The following is a 25,797-nucleotide window of genomic DNA, read 5'->3' as shown; positions in this document are numbered from 1 at the left end:
AAGACGACGAAAAAATACAGTGTAAGAAAGAGAGTTGGGGTTTGCTGCCCCAGCGGCTAGCGCCGACGAAGGAGACGAAGAAGATAGAAGACGAAGCTGACGAAGCTCGGGTGCGCGCTTGCGAACGCCGGCCTGCTGAGAAGCACTGCTGGGACAAGGACTGTGGCCGTCCACACTACCTGTGCGAGTCCCCACATTACACTTGGTGGAGGTGCTGCTTGCTCTTCTCCTGGAGCTACGCCACGATGCCCAGGCTACCAGGCTCTACCACGACATCTGAAACTTCGGCCCAACCCGTCTCCACCGCTGTCATCTGTTCTGGTACCGTCCGTCAGCGCGACCCTGCGATCTTCAGCGGTACTGACGACACCGATGTAGAAGATTGGCTGGCCTCTTACGAACGCGTGAGTGCTTACAACAAATGGGATGACGTCGTTAAGCTCACGAATGTCATCTTCTACTTGACCGATGTCGATGTTGTGTGGCGCCCTCTTGGGTCGACACACAATTCACTTAGCTGATTTGTAAATCTGGTCTAACAACAATGACTTTGTTTGCTGTGTGAATAAAACCGTGGGGAACGGGCGCAAGCCCGCTTTTGTTCCGCTCGGAACCGAGTCGTGTCCTTCAGCGGCCCGTTGCGGGCCTTGCCGGGGTATTCATGCAACACCACATTTTGGCGACGAGGATGGGATCACAGTAAGTGACGTTTGTACGCTTGCCCCGACTGACGTACCATTTGCTTCGACTGGCCCTGTGTTTTGCTGCCCCGCTCCACCTTCTCCTGCAACTTTAGAGACTTTGCGTCAGCATGGCGTCAGGCCTCGCTCCCGCGCCGTTTTTGTCTGCGCCCGGTTCGCCTGCAGTGCCGTGGAAGCGTTGGTTCAAACTTTTCGAGGCGTACCTCCTGTCGGCCGGTGGTAGCGACTGGGCACCGGAGCGGAAAGCGGCACTCCTTCTCACGCTGCTCGGAGCAGAGGGACAGCGCCAGCATTTCAACAATGAAGAAACTAGGCAAGCGTCCGCAGTCGCCGGCATAACGTCTGAAGCACTTCCGCAGACGCCGCTTGAGCCTGCCACGACCACAGACGAATACACACAGTTAGTCGGGAGCTTGGACCTTCTGTTCGCAGACACAACGAATTTCATCGTTGAGAGACACCGTTTTTTCCAGAGACTTCAACTGCCCGGTGAGCCATTTACCCAGTATGTAGCGGCAGTTAAACAACTTGCGTTGACGTGCGAATTTGGCTCGGCGTTCGACGAGCGCGTCCGAGATCAGATCATCGAAGGCGTCTCAAACCCAGCGTTGCGCGAACGTTTTCTGAACGCTGGCCGAACGCTTACGCTGGCCAAGGCAGAAGAAATTGGCAAAGCTTTAGAAGCCGTACAGCAAGCAAATGCAGCTTATGAGGGAACGCCGGTTTATCGCGTCGACGAACCTGTAACGGAAAATCCGACGATCGAACAGGGATGCATTCGTCAAGCAACTTCAGGTTTTCGAACGCCCGCTCGTGCTCGTGAGCAAGAAGGCGGATGGCGCAGTTACACAGCGTCGGGTTTCCACCGTGGCGTCCCCGGAACCGACGAAGGAGGTAGAAGCAGCCAAGATGGAAGAAGGCGCCCGGAGTTCGAGCGAGAAAGCCAGGAAGGGGATCGTCAACCGTATTGCTATCGTTGTGGCTCTCCGAAACATAATGCAAACGCAAGAAACTGTCCAGCCCGCAATCGTCGTTGCAACAATTGTAGGAAAATTGGACACTTCGCTCTAGTCTGTCGCTCACAGCATCAGTCCGCGACACTTCGCGCGTCGCAGGCGCCGGCCTCTACCGTGGAGGAAGTACACATCCTGAATTCTCCGAATATTCTGGGCATAGAATTGCCACAAAATAAGAAAGAGATAATAGCTACCGTAACGTTTAAAGGAAACCCAGTTCCTATACTTGTCGACACTGGGGCTGCCGTTTCTCTTGTCAACAATGCTAAATTTCGGAAATATTTTGCACGCTTCTACACTCTGTCGTCGTCAACCCTGGCTCTCCGGGACTACTCCGGCAAGTTGATTCCCACACTGGGCACCTTCGAAGCTGACATACAGTACAACGATACCCAAGCATCGGTAACTTTTCATGTCACTCGACAAGGATCTTCGTTGCTGGGCCTTGACGCCATTCAGAAACTGCACATCAACGTGATGGGGTCAACCCTCACTTGTCTCCAAGCCACTTGTCATTCGTTCGAGGTTCCGGAGAACACACCGCCAGGATTTGAAGCCTTGTTTTCGAGTGAGCTCGGTTTTGTCAAGGACTACGTCCATCAAATCAACCGCCGACCAGATGTTCCTCCCGTCAGTGCGAAGCTGAGACGCCTTCCGCTAGCACTGCGACATCAAGTCTCCGACGAGCTCGCGCGCCTGGAGCGCGAGGACATCATCGAACGCGTCGACGCATCGGAGTGGGTGTCTCCGCTGGTCGTCATGAAAAAGAAGGATGGCTCCCTTCGCCTGTGTGTGGACTTGCGGGAGCCCAACAAAGCTATTGTCGTCGACGGCTACCCACTTCCGCACACGGAGGAACTCTTGCAGTTGCTCGCAGGAGCTACGTGGTTCTCAAAGCTGGACTTGGCTTCAGCATACCATCAAGTGGGACTCACGGAAACAAGTCGTGAGTTGACAACGTTCATATCCCATGAAGGAGTATTTAGGTTTAAAAGAGTCTGTTTTGGTTTAGCTTCTGCTCCGGCTACATTTCAAAAGCTTATGTCACACGTGTTGAAAGGCTGTACGGGCGTAGTGTGCTATTTGGATGACATTTTGGTGTGGGGACGGACCAAGGCGGAGCACGATCGCAACTTGAAGGAAGTGCTGTCTCGCATTTCCACAACAGGAATGAAATTGAATCAGAAATGTGTTTTTGCAGTAAGGGAACTGACATTCTTGGGGCACAACCTGTCGGCCCAGGGTATTTCTCCCATGGAATCGAAAATCAAAGCTATAGTTAATGCACCTTCCCCTACGAACGTCAAGTCGCTGCAATCATTCCTAGGTCTAGCTGGCTACTACGCCAAGTTCCTGCATCATTATGCAGATTTAGTGAAACCGTTGCGGAAAATGCTCCGACAAGGTCAATCATTTGAATGGACGGTGGAAGCTCAGAATAGTTTTGATCAAGTTAAGGCACGTTTGGCATGCAAACCTGTTGTGCAAATGTTCAACCCGGAATTACCTGTCGTAGTCACCACTGACGCCTCAGACGTTGGCTTGGGAGCTGTACTACAGCAGAAAGAAGGGTCGCACCTTCATACAATTGCTTTTGCGTCACGCGCTCTGTCGCCGGCTGAGAGAAAATACTCAGTTGGTGAACGTGAGGCACTAGCCTGTTTGTTTGCTTGCGAAAAGTGGCATGTATATCTGTGGGGTAGACGTTTTACACTCAGAACCGATCATCAGGCATTGGTTGCTTTGCTTTCAGCCGGCGATTCGGGTCGCCGACCACTACGCATCTCTCGTTGGACAGCTCGGTTGCTGAATTACAATTTCCAAATAGAGTACTGCAAGGGCACACAAAATTATGTGGCAGACGCCTTGTCCAGGCTGCCCGTCGCAGAAAATTCTGACAATCAGGAGGAAGAAATCGTTTCTCTGGTAACACCAGTAGTCGACAAGGCAACTGTACAAAATGCAACAGCTTCTGACGTTACCCTGCAAAAGGTCATCAGTCAGCTCAGCAAGGGCTGGTTGCACAAGAAGGCTCTGTCAGTTGAGGGCGCCACACAACATCGTCTCCCCCTAGGAAATAATGTTAAGCTATTGCGAAAAATACTGCTCTCTGAACATGTGCCACGAGACAGCAAACATTATACAATGGTCATCAAACAGAAACTATCCGATTTTATGGCTGTGCTATTTCTGTTATGACGTGTTCAAGGCACAAAAATGTCTCATTTCAGCAGTCATTACACATGGCAAAAGAAAGCACACACATTATACAGTGACTATGGGCACGACATACGATCAATCTCACCCAGAAACAACACTAGTTCCTCATGTTTTCGCATTCAGCGCACAATGATGTTGTGATAGGTTGTGTATAATGATGAATCTCCTTGTGTGTTCTCTGTTACGGTGGATGTACAAATCTAGTGTTGTTTCTGGGTGAGATTGATCGTATGTCGTGCCCATAGTCACTGTATAATGTGTGTGCTTTCTTTTGCCATGTGTAATGACTGCTGAAATGAGACATTTTTGTGCCTTGAACACGTCATAACAGAAATAGCACAGCCATAAAATCGGATAGTTTCTGTTTGATGACCATTGTATAATGTTTGCTGTCTCGTGGCACATGTTAAGAGAGCAGTATTTTTCGCAATAGCTTAACATTATTTCCTAGGGGGAGACGATGTTGTGTGGCGCCCTCTTGGGTCGACACACAATTCACTTAGCTGATTTGTAAATCTGGTCTAACAACAATGACTTTGTTTGCTGTGTGAATAAAACCGTGGGGAACGGGCGCAAGCCCGCTTTTGTTCCGCTCGGAACCGAGTCGTGTCCTTCAGCGGCCCGTTGCGGGCCTTGCCGGGGTGTTCATGCAACACCACAGTCGCCAATTTGTGGTTCCGCAAACACGAAGCGGATTTTACTACCTGGGCGACTCTAAAAACCAGCCTGTCTGACGTCTTCGGCCGCCCCGCTGTCCGAAAACTTCGTGCTGAACAACGGTTGCGCAGTCGTGCCCAGCAGAACGGCGAGAACTTCACGAGCTATATCGAGGACGTCGTTGATTTGTGCAAGCGGCTAAATCCATCTATGAGCGAGGCTGACAAAATCCGACACATTCTGAAAGGGATTGAGGACGATGCGTTTCAAATGTTCTTGTCTAAAGATCCCCAAACCGTCTCCGACGTGGTGTCTTTGTGTCAGAGCTACGACGAGCTCCGCAAACAGCGACATGTCACCCGCCGTACCACTTGCTCGGACGACACCATTTCGAGCTTGGCAGCAGGCAGTCCTGCCCACGATCAGCCGACACTTCTTCAGCACATCAAGCAGTTTGTGCGGGAGGAGGTGGCTCGTCAATTATCGCTGGTTACCTGTCAACCCGCTCCAACGCCATCGTTGTCGCCTTCTATTCAGCGTGTTATCCAGGAGCAGGTAGCTGAGGTCCTGCCGCCTGCCAATCCACCCCCTCTGGTCACTGCACCGCTGACATATGCTGAAGCAGTCGCCCGGCCACGACCTCAGCCGGTTATATCACATTACAACAGAAACGACAGATCTAGCGCTGCGGCGATAGTTGTCTTTTCTTCTCCGCTACTTGAAATATTTAACGTAATCATGGTTCGCACTGGGGAGCCTATCGGAAATATTTCAACGGTCTGAAACTCTCAATTGTGCCGGGTGATGGGGTTTTGACAGACGTAAATTTTGAACTACCTTTGAACACATTTTTCAGCAACGACCACTTGACGTCCCAAGTGCCTTTTTATGAACTAAAAACATTTCTTTTCTTCCCGATTAATTGTATCAGGTGCTTGCTATTAGCAGTGTCCGGATGATCGCTCTATTCGGAGTGCATTCAGACAGAAGTGGAATTAGATCCGCCGATGTGGTCAATACCTAGTAGTATTTCCAGGGCAGAAATAGTAGCAGCTATGTACACGACTCTGTACATGACTCATAATTAAATTAGTTTTAAGGCGCAAAAACAGGCAAGACACATAGGTAGGTGACAGGACGAAGCGCTTCGTCCTGTCACCTACCTATGTGTCTTGTCTGCTTTTTGCGCCTTAAAACTATTCAATTATGAACCAAAACCAACTATCCCAGCAGCAAGTGCTCTGTGCACGACGCACTGAAGGGAGAAATTAATTCATTCGGGGATGGTGAGCAATAAACACGGCTTTCATATGTCCAATCCTTATGGATAAGAATGGCACATGAGGCACTTGGAGCACCACACGCACCTCCAAGCACACAGAGCGAAGGAGGGGAATGAGGTGGCTCTCATCCCATGCGGTGCTGGTGTCATGGTTCGTGGATTCCGTCTTGAGGCGATCGAAGCTGTTTCGCCCGTGAGCACGACACACCGCGGCAAAGGAAGTGGTGCCTGGGCCCCACTCAGAGTAAACGAAGCGCAAGCTATAGAGACATTCGCGCTGCACAATCCGCAACTCCATCAACGCAACGCCGTTTCCTTAGAAGCACAACGCAGGTCTCCCAGTTAGGACAGCGCTGTCGGTAGAGTTAGTGAAAGCTAGAAGAAAATATACAGGGTGTCCCAGCTAAATGTAACCAAGCTTTTAAAAAACACGGGGTGTTCTAGCCGTCTAAAACCACATGAGGGTAGTTTAGAGTCGCGTGTCCTAGTCTCCAGTATTTTTTTCGATCTTGAAGGTTGACTAATTAGTTAAGCTTAATTAACTAACTTTTTAATTATTGACTTGAGGAACAAAGTGTCAATGGAAAAGTTGTAGACCGCTTTGAGAAACAGCTTACTGGGACATTTGCAGCAAAGTAATATTGATACAGCTCAGAAGTGGACGAAGAAGAAGTGCTTCGCCATCTCGCTTGTGACGAGGAAGAAGTGGTTCGTCTTCTTGCTGGTGACCACTCGGCAGACTGGAGCAGTTCTTGTGTCTCTGTGTGCTGTGTAATATTCGTGACAAATCTGGTGGAGGTGCGGGGTAGGCTTCCAGACCCGCGTAGGCTACCGACCAATACGGATCTCACCCCAGTTTAAGTAGAACAGAAAACTGGGCGAGTTGGTGAAGGTTCAACATTATGTACAGCGCGAAAAACTAAGACAGGGGAAGAAACACGCACTTGTTTGTTTGCGTGTTTCTTCCCCTGTCTTAGTTTTTCGCGCTGTACATAATGTTCACCCCAGTTCACCAGCGCCGCGGCCGCCGCCTCCGTGGAGCGTCCCCTGAATTTGGACTCCTTCCGGCTGCAACCAGGGCGACGCAACCCCGGCCTTCGGAGGCACCAGCTGCCATGGCAACTGAGACCACGCTCCCGGCGCACATCCTCTGTCATCAGCCACGAACACCCCCGTCGTTTCATGGCGACGTGTTCGAGGACGCCGAGGATTGGCTCGAGATATTCGAACGGGTTGCCCGTTACAACGGCTGGAGTGACAACCGTAAGCTCCACAATGTCTATTTTGCACTTGAAGAGTCGGCTCGGACATGGTTCGAAAATCATGAAGCTTCGTTTACGTCCTGGGAAGCTTTCTGCCGCAATCTTAAAGCCACTTTTCCAAATGCAGACCGTCGAGAGCGAGCAGAAGCTGCGTTACACTCGCGCAACCAGCGCCACAACGAGAGTGTACGCATGTACTATGAGGACATGACTCGCCTTTTTAAGCGCGCGGATCCCAACATGACAGAAGACAAGAAGCTTCGCCACCTCATGCGGGGTGTCAAGCAAGAGCTCTTCGCAGGACTCGTGCGCAGCCCACCAAGCACTGTGGCAGAGTTCCTCACCGAGGCGGCAACTATGGAGAAGACGCTGGAACAGCGAGCCCGCCAGTACAATCGCGACGTCAACACCTTCGGGCCTGATCCCATCTCCATGCCTCCCGGTATCGACGCGGCCTTTCTACGCGAGCTGGTCCGATCCGTCGTCAGAGAGGAACTGCAGGCCTTCCGTACGCCGTCCGAGACGCCATCTTTCACGCCACTGAGCGAAGTCATCCGGGACGAGGTGCGCCTGGCAGCACAACAGCACCAGATTTCCGAGGTTCCTCGCCAGCCTGATGCAAGGCCCACGTATGCGTCCGTCCTGCGCCAGGCCCCTGGGTACGACGTCACTGCCGCGACTCCAGCAGTGCTCTCGTCGAGCTCCCCTCGTGGTGACGCTCCGCCAGCCTATCAGCGGCCGCGAAAGAGTGAAGTGTGGCGTGCCCCGGATCGTCGGCCCCTCTGCTATCACTGTGGCGAGGCGGGTCACCTCTACAGGGCGTGCCCATACCGCCGCGTGGGCCTGCGTGGTTTCGCGCCGGACGACCCGTGCCCTCAGAACGGGGAACGACCGCAGGAGATAGCATTCCATCTGTCGTCGCGCCAGAACCACACCACGTCAGGCCACCAGGAGGCTCGATCACCGTCGCCGCGACGCTACCGTTCTCCAAGCCCCCGTCAAGCCGCAGGCTACTCCGGACGCCGTTCTCCCAGTCCACGCCGGGAAAACTGATTCCAGCGGCCTCTGGAGGCAAGGCCGCTGATGCCGGGACTTGTGAAGATCCTCCTGCGCCACTACCACGCGACGATGTTTCTCCGGGAGCGAGTAGCGACAGCATCCGACGCGCTACCTCCGATTTGTGCGTCAAAATTGACGGAATCGACGTGACCGCTTTGCTGGATACTGGTGCCGACTATTCTGTCATGTGCTTGGCCCTTGCCGTACAACTGAAGAAAGTATTGACGGGGTGGTCGGGGCCTAGCATTCGCACTGCTGGGGGTCACCTGATTATCCCTGCCGGCAGGTGCACAGCCCGTGTCGATATCCGTGGTTTTGTGTACGTCGGCGAGTTTGTAGTCCTCCGTGAGTGTTCGAGGGACTTTATCCTCGGTCTTGACTTTCTCCACACGAACGGTGCTGTCATTGACCTCCACGAATCACGGGTCACGTTCTCGACGAAACGGGCCGTGGCACGCACTGACACAGACGATTCACGCTTCACTGCTCTGCGACTTGTTGACGACGACGTAATGGTGCTACCCCGGTCCAGTGTGCTAGTTCTCGTGAGGAATGATTTATTCCACGACTACGAAGGTGTCGCTGATAGCCACGTACCCCTGCTGCTCGAGAAAGGAGTAGCTGCTCGAGAAAGGAGGAAAGGAGTGGCTTCGCCATCTCGCTTGTGACGAGGAAGAAGAAGTGGTTCGTCTTCTTGCTGGTGACCGCTCGGCAGACTGGAGCAGTTCTTGTGTCTCTGTGTGCTGTGTAATATTCGTGACAATATTTACGTAAAGTAGTTTTTTTACCGGCCTTTAACCATAACCTGCACAATAAGAAAAAGCTTCGACATGACAACTGCGCCACCTCAACGTCCCAAGACGCGCCTTAAAGAATAAAATCCATTTTTTCTGAAGTCCTCTCCTCGATGAGACTTTGGGTGCACATTGGGGCAGAGAAGTGAGCGATCAGCTGGTCACGTGACAAGTTTCTTTTAAGGCCAATAAATGAAGCTACGTAAATCATAACTTCACGGAAACAGTACTACTAGCGGTTTTTCGAGGTGATCTAAAACTTTGGCATTGACACTTTCTTCCTGAAGTTAGTAGTTAAAAAGTTAGCTAATTAAACTTAACGAATTAATTAACTTTGAAGAGCGAAAAAAAATACTCAAGACTAGGCCACGCGACTATGAACAACCCTGAATTGGTTTCACTGGACTAGGACACTTCGCCTTTTTTAAAAGTTTGGTTACATTTAGCTGGGACACCCGGTATAACTACCCTCCCGAAAGGAGACCACATAAGAGAAATCCCATTTTTCGTTTTTAGGTGCTCCTACCTCTTTCTGCTCCCAGCATCTGCTATATGCACGTTATATTTCCTTTCCAAGCGTGAGAGTACAACTGCGAACCCATCCAGTTTGCATGGTAGAAAATAGAGCGCAAAACCAACGAACAGCCGAAGAACCACAACGACGAGCGCTAAACTGTATTGGCTGTATTCTTACTCGTGACACCGAGCGCACTGTTGACGTTGACCTGTTGCTTTGAGAAGTTGAACGAAGATGGAATCTTTCAGGACCCTCTTCCGTACAGTCTCTCTATAGGGCAGCATACGTTTTTCTCTTTTTCCCTTTTCTGGCCCGTTTGTGTGGGTGGCGGGGTAAAGGGCAGCCTGCCTGAAGCGGGGCGTCCCCAGTTGCGCCCGAACTGGAGCCGGACGGAGCGCACAAGCCCGCTGTTGCGTGACAAAGGCGCCGGCTCCCTCCGCGATCTCCATTCATGAGGACACGCGCGGCGCCGCTTTGAGAGGGCACAGCCCGGTCGCCCATCGCTGACTCTTCCTGGGGCTTTCTTGCAACATCCGAGCAAAATCGTGACAGTCGGTGGCTGTCAATTGCTTGATGCGCTGGCTCTAAACAGGACCTCGACACTGTATAGTGTTGTGACGACAAATACTTTTGCGCTGGTGCTATCGTCTTGTCTACGTGTCGTCGTATTGTGCGAAAAACTAACGGCGAATGAACAGTCTGACCATGAGCGTAAATTTCTGGGCTAGTTGGTTCATAATGTTGTCAGGGCGGAACCAGCGGAACACAGACGCAGGACAAGAAAAAGGAGGTACACACACCACACCGCTGGACTTGCAACTGATTTATTTCGAAGCAAACCACCACATTTAAATGCTTTCCTGCGCAAGCGCACACTCTGGACGATGGGATCGAGTGTATTAAGATAAAATAAAGTTATATTCCTTATCCGTGATAAAAATCGCTGACACACATCTGCTTGTTTTTCGTGATTAAAAACGCTTCCAGAATTTCACGTTCCGGTCTTGTTCTCCCCCGACCGATAATGCTCGTGCGGTGAAGCAAAGGAGAACATCCTTTGCATACCTTAACATGCAAGGCTAAATTGCTTCCAGTGCCTGAATTGAACGTTGTTCGGTGCTGCCTCAGACGTTCATTGATGCACCCTCCGGTTTGCCCGATGTAGGTTTTCCCGCAGAACAATGGGATGCAGTACACCACCTCTACCTCACACGAAGTGAACCTCGTCTGGTGCTTGGTTTTACAGGTCCCCTTTTTCTACGGACCACCAGAAATATCGGCGCACAAACCAGATTTTCGTGCCCGGGGAGCAGAAAAAACCATAGTGACACCGAATTTTTGTGCCACTTTTTTCAGACCACGCGATGTCTTGTGGCAGTAAGGAAGCACTTCAATCTTCTTCCTGTTATCTTGCGATAGACTTGCAGACTTAGCCGACAGTTTCTTCATCTTATTCCCCAGTGATTCACCCACCGCAAGCAAAACCGACGGAGGAAACCCAGAATCCGACAACCGCGCAACCTGCTCGGCCAGACTTTGCTGCATGACATGTGGGCAACTTTTCTTGACAGCGTTCGAAAAACACAAATTTGCGGTGCGTCGTTTCACCAGCTTTGAATGAGTGGATTCATATGGCAGAAGCTACTTTTTAGTCCTGGGCGCATATTTCCAACACACGTGCCCGTGTGTTGTCGCATTGTCTAAAAAGCGGATTTCCGCCATTGGATGGTTTGGTGTATGGTTGGTTTATGGGGTTGAACGTCCCAAAGCAACTAAGGCTATGAGAGAAGCCGTAGTGGAGGGCTCCGGAAATTTCGACCACCAGGGGTTCTTTAACGTGCACTGACATCGCACAGTACACGGGCCTCTAGAATTTCTCCTCCAAAGAAATTGCAGCCACAGCGGCCGGGATCGAACCCACGTCTTTTGGGTCAGCAGCCGAGCACCATAACCACTGAGCCACAGCGGCGGCTCCGCCATTGGAAGTGTGCCAGGTTTTCGGCCCTCTGCCACCTTCTTCAGGCCAGTGGAAGCGTGTCTGCACAATACTCAAGTCGGAGCTATATCGGCAGGTAAGACACCTGCGGGATTGGCTGCGGCATGCCTGCCTTGAGATCGCGAATCCCTGGGCGGCTTCTGGCAGGCTTCGTGAACATCTTTGCCTGGCATCCCTACTTACGGAGACCTACTGGAACGACCTTCGGCGACATTTGCCCAAGAAAAAGAGACAGACTAAAACAAGGACAGCTGTGACGTACCTATAAGGAGCCTCCCTTCCGTCGGAGTTCGACAACCTACTGAAGCTTGGCCCTATGTACGCCCTGGAGCCACAGGTTCCAAAGCATGAATTTCTGGCAGCTGTGCACAGTATTGCTGGAAAGGCACCACCTGAGGAGAAGAGTCACTGCGTCTCGGAGGGAGTCGGTTGTCTTGTACGGACCTGGCCTAGCCGACATAAAAGAAGCAAGGATCTTCGCCCCTTGGTCAATCATTTCCAGCAGAAGGGCCTCAGCCTTCTGCAAGCAGATAAGGAAGGCTGGTTCGTGGTTTTGCCTTCTTCCCTTTTTAAGACAAAAGCCACCGAGGCTATCGAGAAGAACTTCAGGAATTCAGACTTAAAACCACGAAAGGCTAAAGCACTGGCATTGGGGCTGTTAAATCGGCCGAATTTGCGTCGCCCGGAAGAAGAAGTTCGGAAAAGTGATCAAGACGTCCTGCGGGTGTTCTTCACCGCTAAGACTCTGGTTATCCGTTTAGGGCAGTCGTCACAGAAGAAGGCTCTTGGCAAAAAGTGGTCTCCACCTACCTCAAGGTTTCCTTCGAGGGTCTGGTGCCGACGGATCCCTTTAGGGTGAAGAGCTCAATGAGCCTGGTGGAGTGCCTCTGTTCCGGTTTTCCCGGTGCCAATGCAGCCTTCTCTTTGGACATTGTGGACTTGTTTTACTCTGTTCCGCATGATGAACTCTTTTGTGCTGTACGCGAATTAATTGAAAGAACCGGGACAGTTTCCTTCCAGAATAAGTGTGGCATCTCTCTGGAATCTTTCCTTGAGCTGTTTAAGGTGTATTTAAATTCGACAATTGTTGAATATGACAGCAAGTACGTGGTGCAAAACCGAGGTATCTGCATTGGCTCGTGTGTAGCGCCTGTTCTCTGTGACATTTTTTTAGCGAAAATTGACTCGATTCTATAGGATTCCATTCAAGACACGCGTGTTATTAGGGTTTTCAGATATGTGGACGATTTTCTAGTCATTTTAAAATTAAATGAAACTGACCAGCTCACTCTTGTGGCAGACCAGCTTTTAAATGTTTTTAGCGCATGCTGTAAGAACTTGGCTTCTACCAAAGAGATTCCTTCTGACAAGACCTTCTGACAAGGTCCCTTGATTTAGAATTGACTTCTTTACTCGACGGGCACGCGTGTTGGAAATATGCGCCCAGGACTAAAAAGTCGCTATTGCCATATGAATCAGCTCATTCAAAGCTGGTGAAACGCAGCATCGCAAATTTGTGTTTTTCGAACGCTCTCAAGAAATGCTGCCCACATGTCATGCAACAAAGTCTGGCCGAGCGGGTTGCGCGGTTGTCGGATTCTGGGTTTCCCCCGTCGGTTTTGCTTGCGGTGGGTGAATCACTGGGGAATAAGATGAAGAAACTGTCGGCTAAGTCTGCAAGTAGATCGCAAGAGAACAGGAAGAAGATTGAAGTGCTTCCTTACTGACACAAGAAATCGCATGGTCTGCAAAAAGTGCCACAAAAATTCGGTGTCACTATAGTTTTTACTGCCCCCCGAAACTGTCTGGTTTGTGCGCCAATATTTCTGGTGGTCCGCAGAAAAAGAGCACCTGTAAAACCAAGCACCAGACGAGGTTCACTTCGTGTGAAGTAGGGGTGGTGTACTGCATCCCATTGTCCTGCGGGAAAACCTACATCGGGCAAACCGGAGTGTGCATCAATGAACGCCTGACGCAGCACTGAACAACGTTCAATTCAGGCACTGGAAGCAATTTAGCCTTGCATGTTAAGGTATGCAAAGGATGTTCTCCTTTGCTTCACCACACTAGAATTATCGGTCGGGGGAGACCAAGACGCGAGCGTGAAATTCTGGAAGCGTTCTTAATCACGAAAAACAAGCAAATGTGTGTCAGCGATTTTTATCACGGATAAGGAATATAACTTTATTTTATCTTAATACACTCGATCCCATCGTCCAGAGTGTGCGCTTGCGCAGGGAAGCATTTAAATGTGGTGGTTTGCTTCGAAATAAATCAGTTGCAAGTCCAGCGGTGTGGTGTGTGTACCTCCTTTTTCTTGTCCTGCGTCTGTGTTCCGCTGGTTCCACCCTGACAACAGTCTGACCATCTAGCGAGGCAACAACTCTCTCTTAAGGAAAACAATTTGCACACCGACTTACAAAAGAATGTGGACGCAACTAACCGCGGCGGCTTTTTAGCGTGGAGACAAGGGATGCCGCGTCCAAACTACGGACCTGGCTTACCTTGCCCAACTCTGAGCAGCGACCACAACTTCCCGACTGTGCCTGCCCGAGCGCGTGACAGAAAAAAGAGAGAGAGAGATCTCGAAAATGTGCACAGCTTAGGTAGCCGCCCCATACCCTCGGAAAAAAATAAAAAATGAAGCAATAAAACGCTGTCGGGGTGCCTCTTCTCTCAGATGTCATCGGTAGAACGTGACGTTACAACCTGGAATTGCTGGAATGCAGACTTACAGAACCAGTTTTTCCTACAAATACTCTCGCTCCCAAGCTGAGCTTCGAACCGCTTGCTCTCCATACAAAAGGGAGGTAGCAAAGAGGTCGATGCGTCAATCGCCCTTCAATCCACTTTTCTTCGAAAACGAGAAGGCGCCATAATTGGCGGGAACCCCGGACAGCTGCCACCTTCTTCTGTGATCGCGCCTATAGTGCAGTAGTCCAAAGGGTGCAATAATATATTCCCCTCGCCAGCCCTTGCCTCTAAATTATTCAAAATCAACAGATAGTGAGAGATGTTGCACTGAAGGATGACGTTATTCTCAAGCTGTCCAGTTTTGTATGCAGGGCCGGGTGTGAAAACGCAGTCTGAAAAAAAAAAACATTCAGGGGGCACTTTGTTGACCTGAAGTGCGGTGAGGTGAAAATCTTTTGCGCAGTGTTGCTCTTGTGTAACTGATGTGTGGTTAAGATGCTAATTAAGTACACAATTGTTTGTGAATCTTAAATGCTGGTGACGCGGGAGGGCGTTTGGGAGGCACCCGTCTGGTACGACGCCTTTCTGCAAACACTCTCCAGCGTCCTAGGCGTGAAGAACTACATATGCGTTGGCAGGAAGTATACAACACGATAGCTAAGCGGGCGAGTTGGTGATGCATTATGCAAAAAACAGCGTGGACAAACGGGGACGAAAAGAAGAATACACAGGAACAAGCGCTTGTTCCTATGTATTCTTCATTTCGTCCCCGTTCGTTCGCGCTGTTTTTTGCATAAGGAAGTATACGTAGCCACTGGCACGCTCGGCTGCGGTGCGGAAGGATGGTGGTTCGAATCCAATTGCACAAGTCTTTTTTTTTGGTCTGACTAGAAAAGCGTGACACTTCTTCTCACGACCTTCTGTCGCCAACGATGAGGCATTAAAGGCTTTCGCCTTAAAAGGAGGCCGAGATGAAGGCATCGGTGCCAGTGCTGACGTATGCAGTCTGACAACCAAAGAGAGAGAGAGAGAGAAAAAAAAACTTTATTTAAAGAGGAATTCGGGGCACGCCCCAGGGTCCCCGCACGACCAAACGTGCTGCGTGTTATGATGCACACTGAGAGAATTCAATCCGACTGGCCCTTTTAAAAGCAGGACGCAAAAACGCAGCACAGTACATGCAGCGAGTTCCACCACGACGACGGAGGCAGACGCAGCCGCCAAACGCGCCGGTAAACGCGAAGAGATGTGCCGCGCCAGGCACCTCTTTACCCTAAGCAGTCACTCCACCTAAAACGTGCCTGACCCCAAAAGCCGTGGCCACCTGTTCTTTTGAAAAAAAATCTCTGCCTCTCCCGTAAACGAGAGTAGAGTAAGCATGAAATGTTTACGGGCCTAATGTCATCTCGGTGGACACCCGAACCGCACCGTACAGGAAGGGAGGAACGCCACCACCCGTTCAGCGCGATGCCTTGCCATTTGAACGCAAAGTTTTTTGAGGAAAGGAAATGGCGCAGTAATTCTCTGCCATCTCGGTGGACACCCGAACCGCACCGTAAAGGAAGGGAGGAACGCCACCACCCGTTCGGCGCGATGCCTTGCCCTTTGAACGCAGCGCTTCTCCCCCGGATCACGTATGACAACGAAGTGTAACGTGGCATTTATGTGCTTTTTGCACGCTTATTAGAAATCGGAAATTATAATTCCGTGCATTATCAAACCCACAGCTCCACTGATATCTTGATAAACATTGAGAAGGCACTGGCAGCAGTTATTTTTTGTCTCGTTTGGAGACCAACCGGTGCTTGCATGCCGGTCGCGTAGGAGGGCTTAGAGAGTCTCGTTAAATCTCGTTAAGTCTCGTACGGTGCCCGGATGTTCTCGTCTCAGAGCCCGGATGACTGGAATTCAGTGCCCGGATGAGTGGATTTCAGTGCCCGGATGAGTGGATTTCAGTGCCCGGATGAGTGGATTTCAGTGCCCGGATGACGGGAATTCAGTGTCCGGATGACGGGAATTCAGTGCCCGGATGAGTGGATTTCAGTGCCCGGATGAGTGGATTTCAGTGCCCGGATGATGGCTCTAGGTCTCGGCGTGACGTCACCACACTGCCGACAACGGGGGCTAAAAGCATTTCATGCTTAAAAATTGGCGGGGGCTTGTCTTTGGTTAAGTCTGGCAGGTTGCGAAAGCAAGCGCAGCGCCTCTAACGGAAGGAACGTGGCGCGCCGCGTCTAAAGAAGGAACGCAGTGTGCCGCGTCTACAGGTCACGCGTGGCTACTGGCTGCCGTAGCGCGACGACTCGACTTGGTAGCCCATTTCTCATCCTGGTATGACGACACGCTATGACGTCACTAGGTATGGCATGATGTGATAGGTCATTCTAAATGTCACGCGGGGCTACCGGCCACCGCTGCGCGACGACTCGACTTGGTAGCCCATCTGTCACCCTGGTATGACGTGATCACTACCCAGTCCTCATATCAGCTGTCCGTGCGCAGACGGCTCCAAAGAAAATCTATATAAAATCTTCTGACCTGACGCATACAAGAACGCTTCGAGCAGAGGAATCACTGCCGTGACCCCAAATGAGGAATTAGTACCAACAACGGCTCATTGCCTGAGAGAAAGTACACGAATTACAACTAATAATGATAGGCAGCCTTAAAATAATGAGGAATTTCCAAAGATGTGCGCTATTCGCAGGCAAGCTGAAAGAAAAGCTCTGCGGACAAAAAACCTTGAATACCTGCATGTCTGCCGACGAGCACAACGCCATATTCGGCGCTAACTGTGTAAACTAAGTCGGCAAAGATTACGTGAATTTTTTTTACGCCGGATATGCGACAAACAGTAAACAAAATTTGGCGGATCGTTAGAGGTATGCGCACTCCACTGCAACAGCTTCACCCCTTACTTGCCTTCTCTCTGCATGAATGAAAATTCCTAAAAGAAGTCTTTAAGCATGGAAAAAACCACCTAGGCGCAAATAATTTCACAAGGACAAAAAGAGACGAGGAGACATGGCACCTGTCCATTGTCTCCTTGTCTCTTTTTGTCCTTGTAAAATTATTTTCGCCGAGGTGGTTATTTCCAAGTTTCAAGACGCAAAACCAACCAGCCCGTCAACATGCCTTACTAAAAGAAGCCCCAGAAGAATACTGCAAACAGCTGTCAGTGGGGACAGGGCCTTCAACACTCTCCGCAGATGGTCAATCAGGCATCCCACAGGCGGCAGTGCCAGCGTTGGACCTGCCTTTCACAGTGGAAAAGCTATCCACAGTTATTGCGGAATCAAATAGACGCACGTCTCCTGGTCACTATGAAGTCACCTATGGCGCCATCTGAAAGCTTACCCACAAATAACGTCTTCGACTCCTCGAATATTACAATTCTTCCTGAATGACTGGTGAGGTCCCCGCAGAATGGAAGCTCGCAAAAATTGTGCCTGTTTTGAAACCTTGGAAGCAGCCAACATTCTACACTTCATTCTGGGCCATCGCCCAACTGAGCTGCGTAGGTAAGCTTATAGATCGAATGATCTGCAAGCGATCATTTGGTTCCTAGAAAGGTGCAGTGAATATCCCCAAGAAATAAGCGGTGTTCAGCCAAAATAGGCGTGCTACTGATAATGTTATAGTCTTCGTCTCATCACTCGAAGAGTACTGTCATGGTGGATGCATGCCAACAGCCATTTTCCTTTATATCAAGTCCGCTTTTGACTCAGTTTTCCACCATGCAATTCTCGAAACCTTGGCTAGTCTAGGCCTCGGAGAAAAGCTGTACAAATGGATTGCACACTATTTAAACGAACGACCAATTTTTATGAGCACTCCAAAGCACTCCAATTTTGAAGGCCTTCTGACCGCCCACTGCCTTACGTGTGAAGAATGTTCCCCCGATCTTACTAGCACCATCATTAGAAAAAAAGAATAATCAATGTGTAACGCGCGAAATCATTGAATCGGAGTTGATGTATAATCGGGGAGAAGCATGTGTTAGCTCCGCTTCTATCACTCTCTCTGATAAAGAGCTGACATATTTGCGCATGCACTGACGATGACTCCGGATTGTTCAGAGCCAATATATGTTCGCGCGATTCCTTAGCAATAAAAGCTGGAAGTTCAGCGCCGTCCTTGTTGTCTCGTCTAGTCCTCGTCGCCTTGCGCTGCCATTTATTTGTCCAACAAACTTTCAGGCAATAGAGTGGGGCGTCCCTCAGGGAGCGGTGCTCAGCCCTCTCCTTTTCAATATTGCCCTTATACACATAACAAAAAACCTTCCGCGAGGAATACACATAACGATTTATGCAGATGATATCGGCATCTGGAGCGCGTAACGTTCACGCTATACTACCCAGCAACGTCTTAAGAAAACATTACTCCACATCTCGATGTACAGTCTTTGTCAAAAGTTTGGAGCCCAGGGGGTTTGCTTCTGAAGCACACTGTCTGGTTCGTAATGCATCTCCAGCGCTCCAAATTTGCTGAAGGTAAGAAAATTTCTGGTCCTGCCTCCTCCAATTGGTAAGATTACCACGAATGTTATATGAGTCCTACTGCGAGGCTTAGAAGCAAACCCCCTGGGCTCTAAACTTCTGACAGACTGTACCTAGCTCCCCAAGGCCCTCGTCTGTTCCCAGAAAATAGTGTTGCCATAGCTTTCACAAGAAAAACGATGACTCGATATCCGCTCCTCCTAGGAGGACGGTCACTACCTTATGTACGAACTTAGCTATTCCTAGGTGTGGTGATAGGCAGTGATCTCTCGTCGTCACCTCAGATCAAAAAAAATTCGAGAGACGATCAGTGCAGCATTGCAAGTTTTCAGGTTCACGGCGGGAACATGGTGGGGCAGCAACTGCCGATAAGTGGTTCTACATGAAAAAGCCTACATTGAAGGAACCTTGCGCTACTGTCTACCGGTGCTACAAAGATCACCTCCAACAAGCAAGCAGTGTGCAGGGAATGTAATCGGCGTGACACTTCTCTGGCCAGGTTCTTGCTGGACGGGAATACGCTTTACCACCGCAACATGTGACCTGATCGCTCTGAGAACTTGCAAGTCGTTCCCCAACACCTACGCTCCACTACCCTCAAACAACTGCATGGCGAACCTACGGCTGGTCATCTTGGTGTCTCCCGTACGTACGACCGCGTGCGCCGGCGTTTCTTCTCGCCTGGTCTGTACCGCTCCGTCCAACGCTACGTGGCCGCTTGCGACCTCTGTCAGCGCCGAAAGAAGCCCCCCGTTCTGCTTTCTGGGCACCTGCAGCCGATTCCCATCCCGACCCACCCGTTTTCTCGTGTCGGGCTTGATTTACTTGGGCCCTTCCTGGAGCCCTCCTCAGGCAACAAGTGGATTGCCGTCGCCACTGATTATGCCACGCGGTACGTGATAACTCGCGCCATTTCAACCAGCTGCGCCACTGACGTCGCTGACTTCCTTCAGCACGACGTCATATTACACCATGGCGCTACCCGTCAACTCCTTACCGACCGTGGCTGCTGCTTCCTCTCCCGAGTTGTTGACGAAATCCTTCGTTCGTGCTCCGTTCGTCACAAGTTCACCACGGCTATCACCCTCAGACGAACTCCTTTACGGAGCGTCTCAACCGCACGTTGACAGACATGCTCGCCATGTATGTATCCGACGACCACCGGAACTGGGACATCAGCTTTCCTTTTGTCACCTTCGCGTATAACTCTTCGCGCCATGATACCACTGGTTGTTCTCCCTTCTACCTTCTCTTTGGACGAGACCCCTTACGGCCGTTCGACACTTTGCTGCCCACAGCCGGCCCTGTCACTACCTATGCGCGTGACGCTATCGCCCGAGCAGACGCCGCCCGCCAGGTTGCTCGTCACAAGCTCTCCGCCTCTCAAGAGGCTCGAAAACACCGCGGCAATGGTCTGCACCGTGATGTGCGCTACCCTGCCGGATCTCTCGACTTGCTCTGGCTCCCATCCCGTCGGTGGGGTTATGTGAAAAACTTCTTCCGCGCTGCACAGGTCCTTATCGTGTATTACGGGCAGTGACCGATGTAACCTATGAGATCACGCCGCTCCACCCAAAGTCCCCGTCCGCTCCACTGACATCCGAAGTAGTTCACGTGGCTCGCCTCAAGTCCTATCACCCACCCTCGACATCGCACGCCTAACAAACACCGAGACGTTGCCTTCAGCCGAGGGGGATAGTGTTACCAGTGAACTACTTAAGGTATCAGTGGACTCGACTCGTGCATGATTCGTGAACGACGAAGTGGCGTTGCGCTGGACGACGACGACGCTGAGAGTGTGAAGCTGGGCCCTTGGAGTCTGAGCTAAGTGCTGGCCATCGCAGCGCAGCCGTCAATACAGACTTCATCGTAACAACCCCGTAACAAAATTATGACAATCTATATCATTCCACAGTGCCTTTAAAAGGTAATAGTAAATCGCAATGCCTTAAAGTGCATTGGTAATACTTGTTATGTATGGTGTACTTCCAATACGACGGCACATTCCAAACGTTAGAGAGTCACGCGAAAACTAGTGCCTGTACAACGAATCGGTTAGGAAAATGCGGCTACAAGAAGCTTCCGCACATGGCGCCAGTTACATCAGCGACGCAGCGCAAAAAATCCGGAATGAGCAACGTGCCAGACGGCCGTTATTCGGCTGAACTGTTGGCGGGGTGAGTGAGTTACAGACACTCCTGCTGTGTAGCTTTCTCTTGATTCTGAAAGAAAAATTACTGCCGACTATGAGAAGGTTACGAATTATTGTGTTTCTAAAGTACCATGTTATTGAAGCCATACTTTATAAACTTCTAGAAGTCATAAAGATGTTTAGAAAATATAAAGTGTTAGTTTCGGTAATGATTACTGCAAAATTTAAACACAAGAAATGTCTTCTTGCGAGCAGCTTTGACGTCTTTATTGGTAGATAAAGGAGGAAAGTGTCATCAATGTTCTCTGCGTGCCCACTGCTATGCGGAAATGTAACCTAATCTCTATCAGTAATGGCTGTATTGGCGTAACTACCTGCGTTTATCACTTAAAATAAGTGGTACGGTTATTTGAAATCATAGATTACAGGCCATGTTAAAAAATTATCCTGAAATATAGACAAGTTTGATGTTGTTTATCAGATTGTTTGGACCATTTGCCCCACGCGTTTAACGCGTTTTCTTTTAATGCTTCCTTCAAAATGGGCTTGTTTTTACAACTTAATGTACGATGCTGTAGGTCAAGCGCTTACAATTTAATGAGATTATTGATATTAGTGTATTCAGTTGTTTAGTGAGGTTGTTTTCAAAAAGTGTGGTTTTCGTTTTAGGTGATTTATCGTCCCAAAATGACTCAGGCTATGACAACGCTGCAAGTAGTGGCTGAGAATAATTTCGAGCACCTGGCCGTCTTTTACGATCACTGACCTCCAACAGTTCCCCGGCCTCAAGCATCTCGCCTCTATCGAAACGTGACTGTCGCGGCCGGGATTCACGCTGCCGTCAAGTAACACTCGTAAAAGTGAATATGGAAATTTCACTCTTCCGGAGGTCAGAAAAGTCTGCGGAGAAAGGACCAGGGGTCATGTGGAAATGAAGCTGTGGACTGACCTTCCGAACGCGATAAAGCAGAGCAATACTTTTCGTGTATTGTTGAAAAAACACCACAAACCAGAGTGATGAGAGTGCGTTTTCTTTTCTGTGTTGAGACAGTTGTGTTCTGAATGATTTGTTTTTGTGGTACTTGTTGGTTGCTTTTAAGCGCAATAATGAAGAGGAGGAATAACCGCGAACTTGGACGAGACTTACGAACGAGAAGAAGACAGGACGAGCGCTACGTGCATATGTACGTGCATATTTAAGTGCATATGTACTGCGTACATAGAAGCCTCACTGAAAAAAGTTTTGAATTTTGTGTTGTATTCCATAGCCTCTTGCTTCGATATGTATGTAATTAATGTTTGTTAAGGCCTGCAGTTGAATATTAAAGGAAAATATTTTACATGGTGTTGGGCAAACTTAACTCATGGTCTGAAAAAAATTCCCTACTAATAAACACACGGAAAACAAAGGCGATATTTTTTAGAGCTAAAAATGTCAAATGGGCTGTACATACAGATTTAGTATTGGGTGGTAATATGATAGAAATAACTAATGTTGTAAAAACACTTGGCGTTCACTTCAATGAATTTATGCTATGGGACTACCACATCGAGCAAATGGAGATTAAGCTAGCTCGCGTTGTCGGCATACTCAGAAGGTTAAAGTGCATGATACCTACTAGGACAAAACTTGTTATTTACCATGCCCTCTTTGACCCTCATGTTAAATATTGCCACTTGGTCTGGGGTACAACGACGCAAACTAATATTCAGAAGATTTTGACGTTACAAAAAAATGCAGTCAGAGCAATTGCGGGTGCCACATACTTAGCACATACGAGTGCTCTATTTGCAAAATACCGCATTATGGATGCAAGGGTTATTCATCAGTACCGTGTAATTCAGCAGTACAAATCTCAGGTACATAGTGACACCACATTTTTTGCTGACCTTGCGAATCTACGGGAAAATACCGCTGTTCACAACACAAGACACCACGAATATTGGTATGTGCCTTGTCCACGCACAAATTACGGTTTTCAAACTCTCAGGTATGTGTTGCCATCTTTCCTTAATAGTAACGCTTTCACTAATCAATCCATTCTTTCCGTTTCATATAACGCTGTCAGAAATATGTTCTTACAAAAGAATGAATCATATCCAACTGTAAAATAAACAAAGTGTCCATGTGCTGTGATTAAACTATCATTTGCGTGTGTGTAACAGTACCGAGACTATTCTGGTGATCTGTTATGAAGATATTGTACATATTTGTTATTTCATGCATTCTCTTGTTATTGTTTTACTGCTGTCTGTCATCGCCGTGCCAAGCCGCTACGGGAGATGGGAGCTTTGTCAAGCCGCGTGCGCGGCTTTTTTTTCCTTTCTCCTCAGTCATTGTACATGACTGAAATAAATGCACTGAACTGAACTGAACTGAACTAGCTTTTTAGCTACGGATCCAGATGTTACTGCAATCATGTGTCTGTAATGAGTGTTTGAAAATAAAAACCAGTCAATCAATCATTCAGACCTGTGTATGTAAGGTCAGCAGCCGAGCACCATAACCACTGAGCTACCACAGCTGTTTAATTTTAAAACAGCGTCAACCTACTTTTGATATAGTGCGATTTATTAATTCCAGTAGAACCAACTGAAAAAAAAGGCCGCCACCGTCACGAGGACGTTGTTAGCTGTTTAACAAGCGTTAGCTGTTTGGTTTACTAGAATTGATATGAATGAGATTAAAGGGAGGTACAGCAATGGAAATACAAATTGGTTGGTTTATTTTCCCTGACGTCATACTCACATAGTTCCAACTCTATCCACCATAATAATCCGTGACGGCATCATCGGCACGCTGCAGGTGATTGTCTCTACAGTGCTATTGTAGATGGCGCTACAAGTCTCAATGCGAGATGTGCTGTTTTCTAGTTGCTGCCACAGATGGCGCTGTGATCTCAGGGTGGTAGTAGACCCCACAAAATCTCCAAACGTCATGAGTAAGAGCTAACGCCTTTAAAATGAATTGATGCGCCAGAGCTCACTTTGTGCTTCCCTGTTGTGCTTCCCCGCTGGCTAAATTCCTAGATGCAACTACGTTTTATTTCTCACATTGTTTCTTTGTACTCTACTTTCTTTGCTGTGAATTATCCGTGTGCGTTATTGTTTAAAATTTCTCTCGTATGGCCACCTCTTCTGAGCGATGCGGTACCAATAACCAACTTCCGTTTCGTGCAGCCTTTGCGTTACTTTGAGGTCAAGTTTTCTGCACTGAGCTTCGTCTTTCAACAGCCGCGTTATTGCATATGTGGTACCCACCCACTAGTACTAATCTAAATAAACATGTGAAAAAAAAGACAGTGACTCAGCCTGGTATCATTTATGGAAGATGAATGGCTCAGTTATGGAAGATGAATGGCTCGGCTGCTGTCCCAAAAGACGCGGGTTCGATCCCGGCCGCGGCGGCTGGAATTTCTTTGGAGGAGAAATTCTAGAGGCCCGTGTACTGTGCGATGTCAGTGCACGTTAAAGAACCCCAGGTGGTCGAAATTTCCGGAGCCCTTCACTACGGCGTCTCTCATAGCCTCAGTCGCTTTGAGACGTTAAACCCCATAAACCATAAACCAATCATCATCATCATCAGCCCGACTATGCCCACTGCAGGGCAAAGAGCTCTGCCATATCTCTCCAATTAACCCTGTCCTTCGCCAGTTCCGGCCACCGTATTCCCGCAAATTTCTTAATCTCATCCGCCCACCTAACTTTCTGCCGCCCCCTGCTACGCTTGCCTTATCTTGGAATCCACGCCGCTACCCTTAAGGACCAGCGGTTATCTTGCCGTCACATTACATGCCCTGTCCAAGCCCACTTCTTCCTCTTGATTTAAACTATAGGTTGTCATTAACGCGCGTTTGTTCTCTCACCCACTCCGCCCTCTTCCGATCTCTTAACGTTACACCTATCATTCTTCTTTCCATAGCTCGCTGCGTTGTCCTTAACTTAAGCTTAACCCTCTGTATTAACCTCAACGTTTCTGCCGCTTAAATACAGCTGTTTCGTACTTTTCTCTAGAGGGATATTCGTAAACTGCCATTCATGATCTGAGATAACCTGCCATATGCGCTCCACCCCATTCTTATTCTTCTAGTTATTTCCCTCTCATGATCTCGATCAGCTGTCATTACCTGTACTTAATAAACATATTATCTTACTACTTGCAGCATCTCGCCACCAGTTGCGAACTGCTAGACTGTTGTAGCACGTATGGCGGGGCAAGAACAAGCATTTGACCTAACACGCGCTTCCTGTGCTTCATGCAGGTTTTTGTAGTTGGCTTTGCCGGAACGCCATCGCATCAAGATTGACCAAAGATTGATGCATGCTCGGCGCCTTCGTCCTCATCAGCGACGCCCTGTTGCCCCGTTCCTGTACATCATGACATAATTTATTTATTTATTCATTTATAGATACTGCGATCTTGTACAGATCATAGCAGGGTGGGACAAAACAAAATACAAGCATATAAACACACAAAAATTCATAACATTTACAGGCACTTTTCAAACAGCAGTAAAGAATTTTTATTAACAATCTCGCTATTAAGTTTATTCCAATCAGTAATTGTCCTCAGAAAAAAAAGAATATTGAAAGCAGTTATTTCGCGCGTTCAAAGGGGTTATTGTTAGTGCATGCCTTTGTCTTGTGTTCTAACCTGAGGGGTAAGAAAAATAATTACAAGGATCAACTTTATAATGTGTAGTCGAGGGTTTGACGGCATACCGTCTGGTCAGGAATCATGGTGATGAGGATTGCTGGTCACTGGCCAAAGTCAATTGACTTTGGCCAGTGACCAGCAATCCTCATCAACTTTATAATGTCCTTTTATAAGCTGGAAGAAAAACTTTAATCGACAAACACGACTGCGCCCAACGACGGGGGGTAACCCACTTCGCCTCACGAGCTCACTTACAGATGCACGGCCATATGAGTTAAAAACAAATGTAGC

General features: G+C 49.0%; 1 protein-coding gene across 1 annotated transcript; it reads left to right on the top strand.

Moving 5' to 3' along the window:
- Positions 1–667: 667 nt before the first annotated feature.
- On the top strand, positions 668–25,156 carry LOC149326650 (uncharacterized). Its single transcript, XM_089564641.1, has 2 exons — positions 668–2,713; positions 25,112–25,156. Exons 1-2 carry the CDS (start codon positions 812–814, stop codon positions 25,154–25,156), a joined length of 1,947 nt encoding a protein of 648 aa, XP_089420767.1. The 5' UTR covers positions 668–811.
- Positions 25,157–25,797: the final 641 nt, after the last annotated feature.

This window comes from Amblyomma mixtum, chromosome 10, assembly GCF_055824585.1.
Source record: "Amblyomma mixtum isolate Tamu chromosome 10, ASM5582458v1, whole genome shotgun sequence".
In the NCBI taxonomy this organism is placed as follows: Eukaryota; Metazoa; Arthropoda; class Arachnida; order Ixodida; family Ixodidae; genus Amblyomma; species Amblyomma mixtum.
This window is presented reverse-complemented; position numbering and strand designations above follow the sequence as displayed.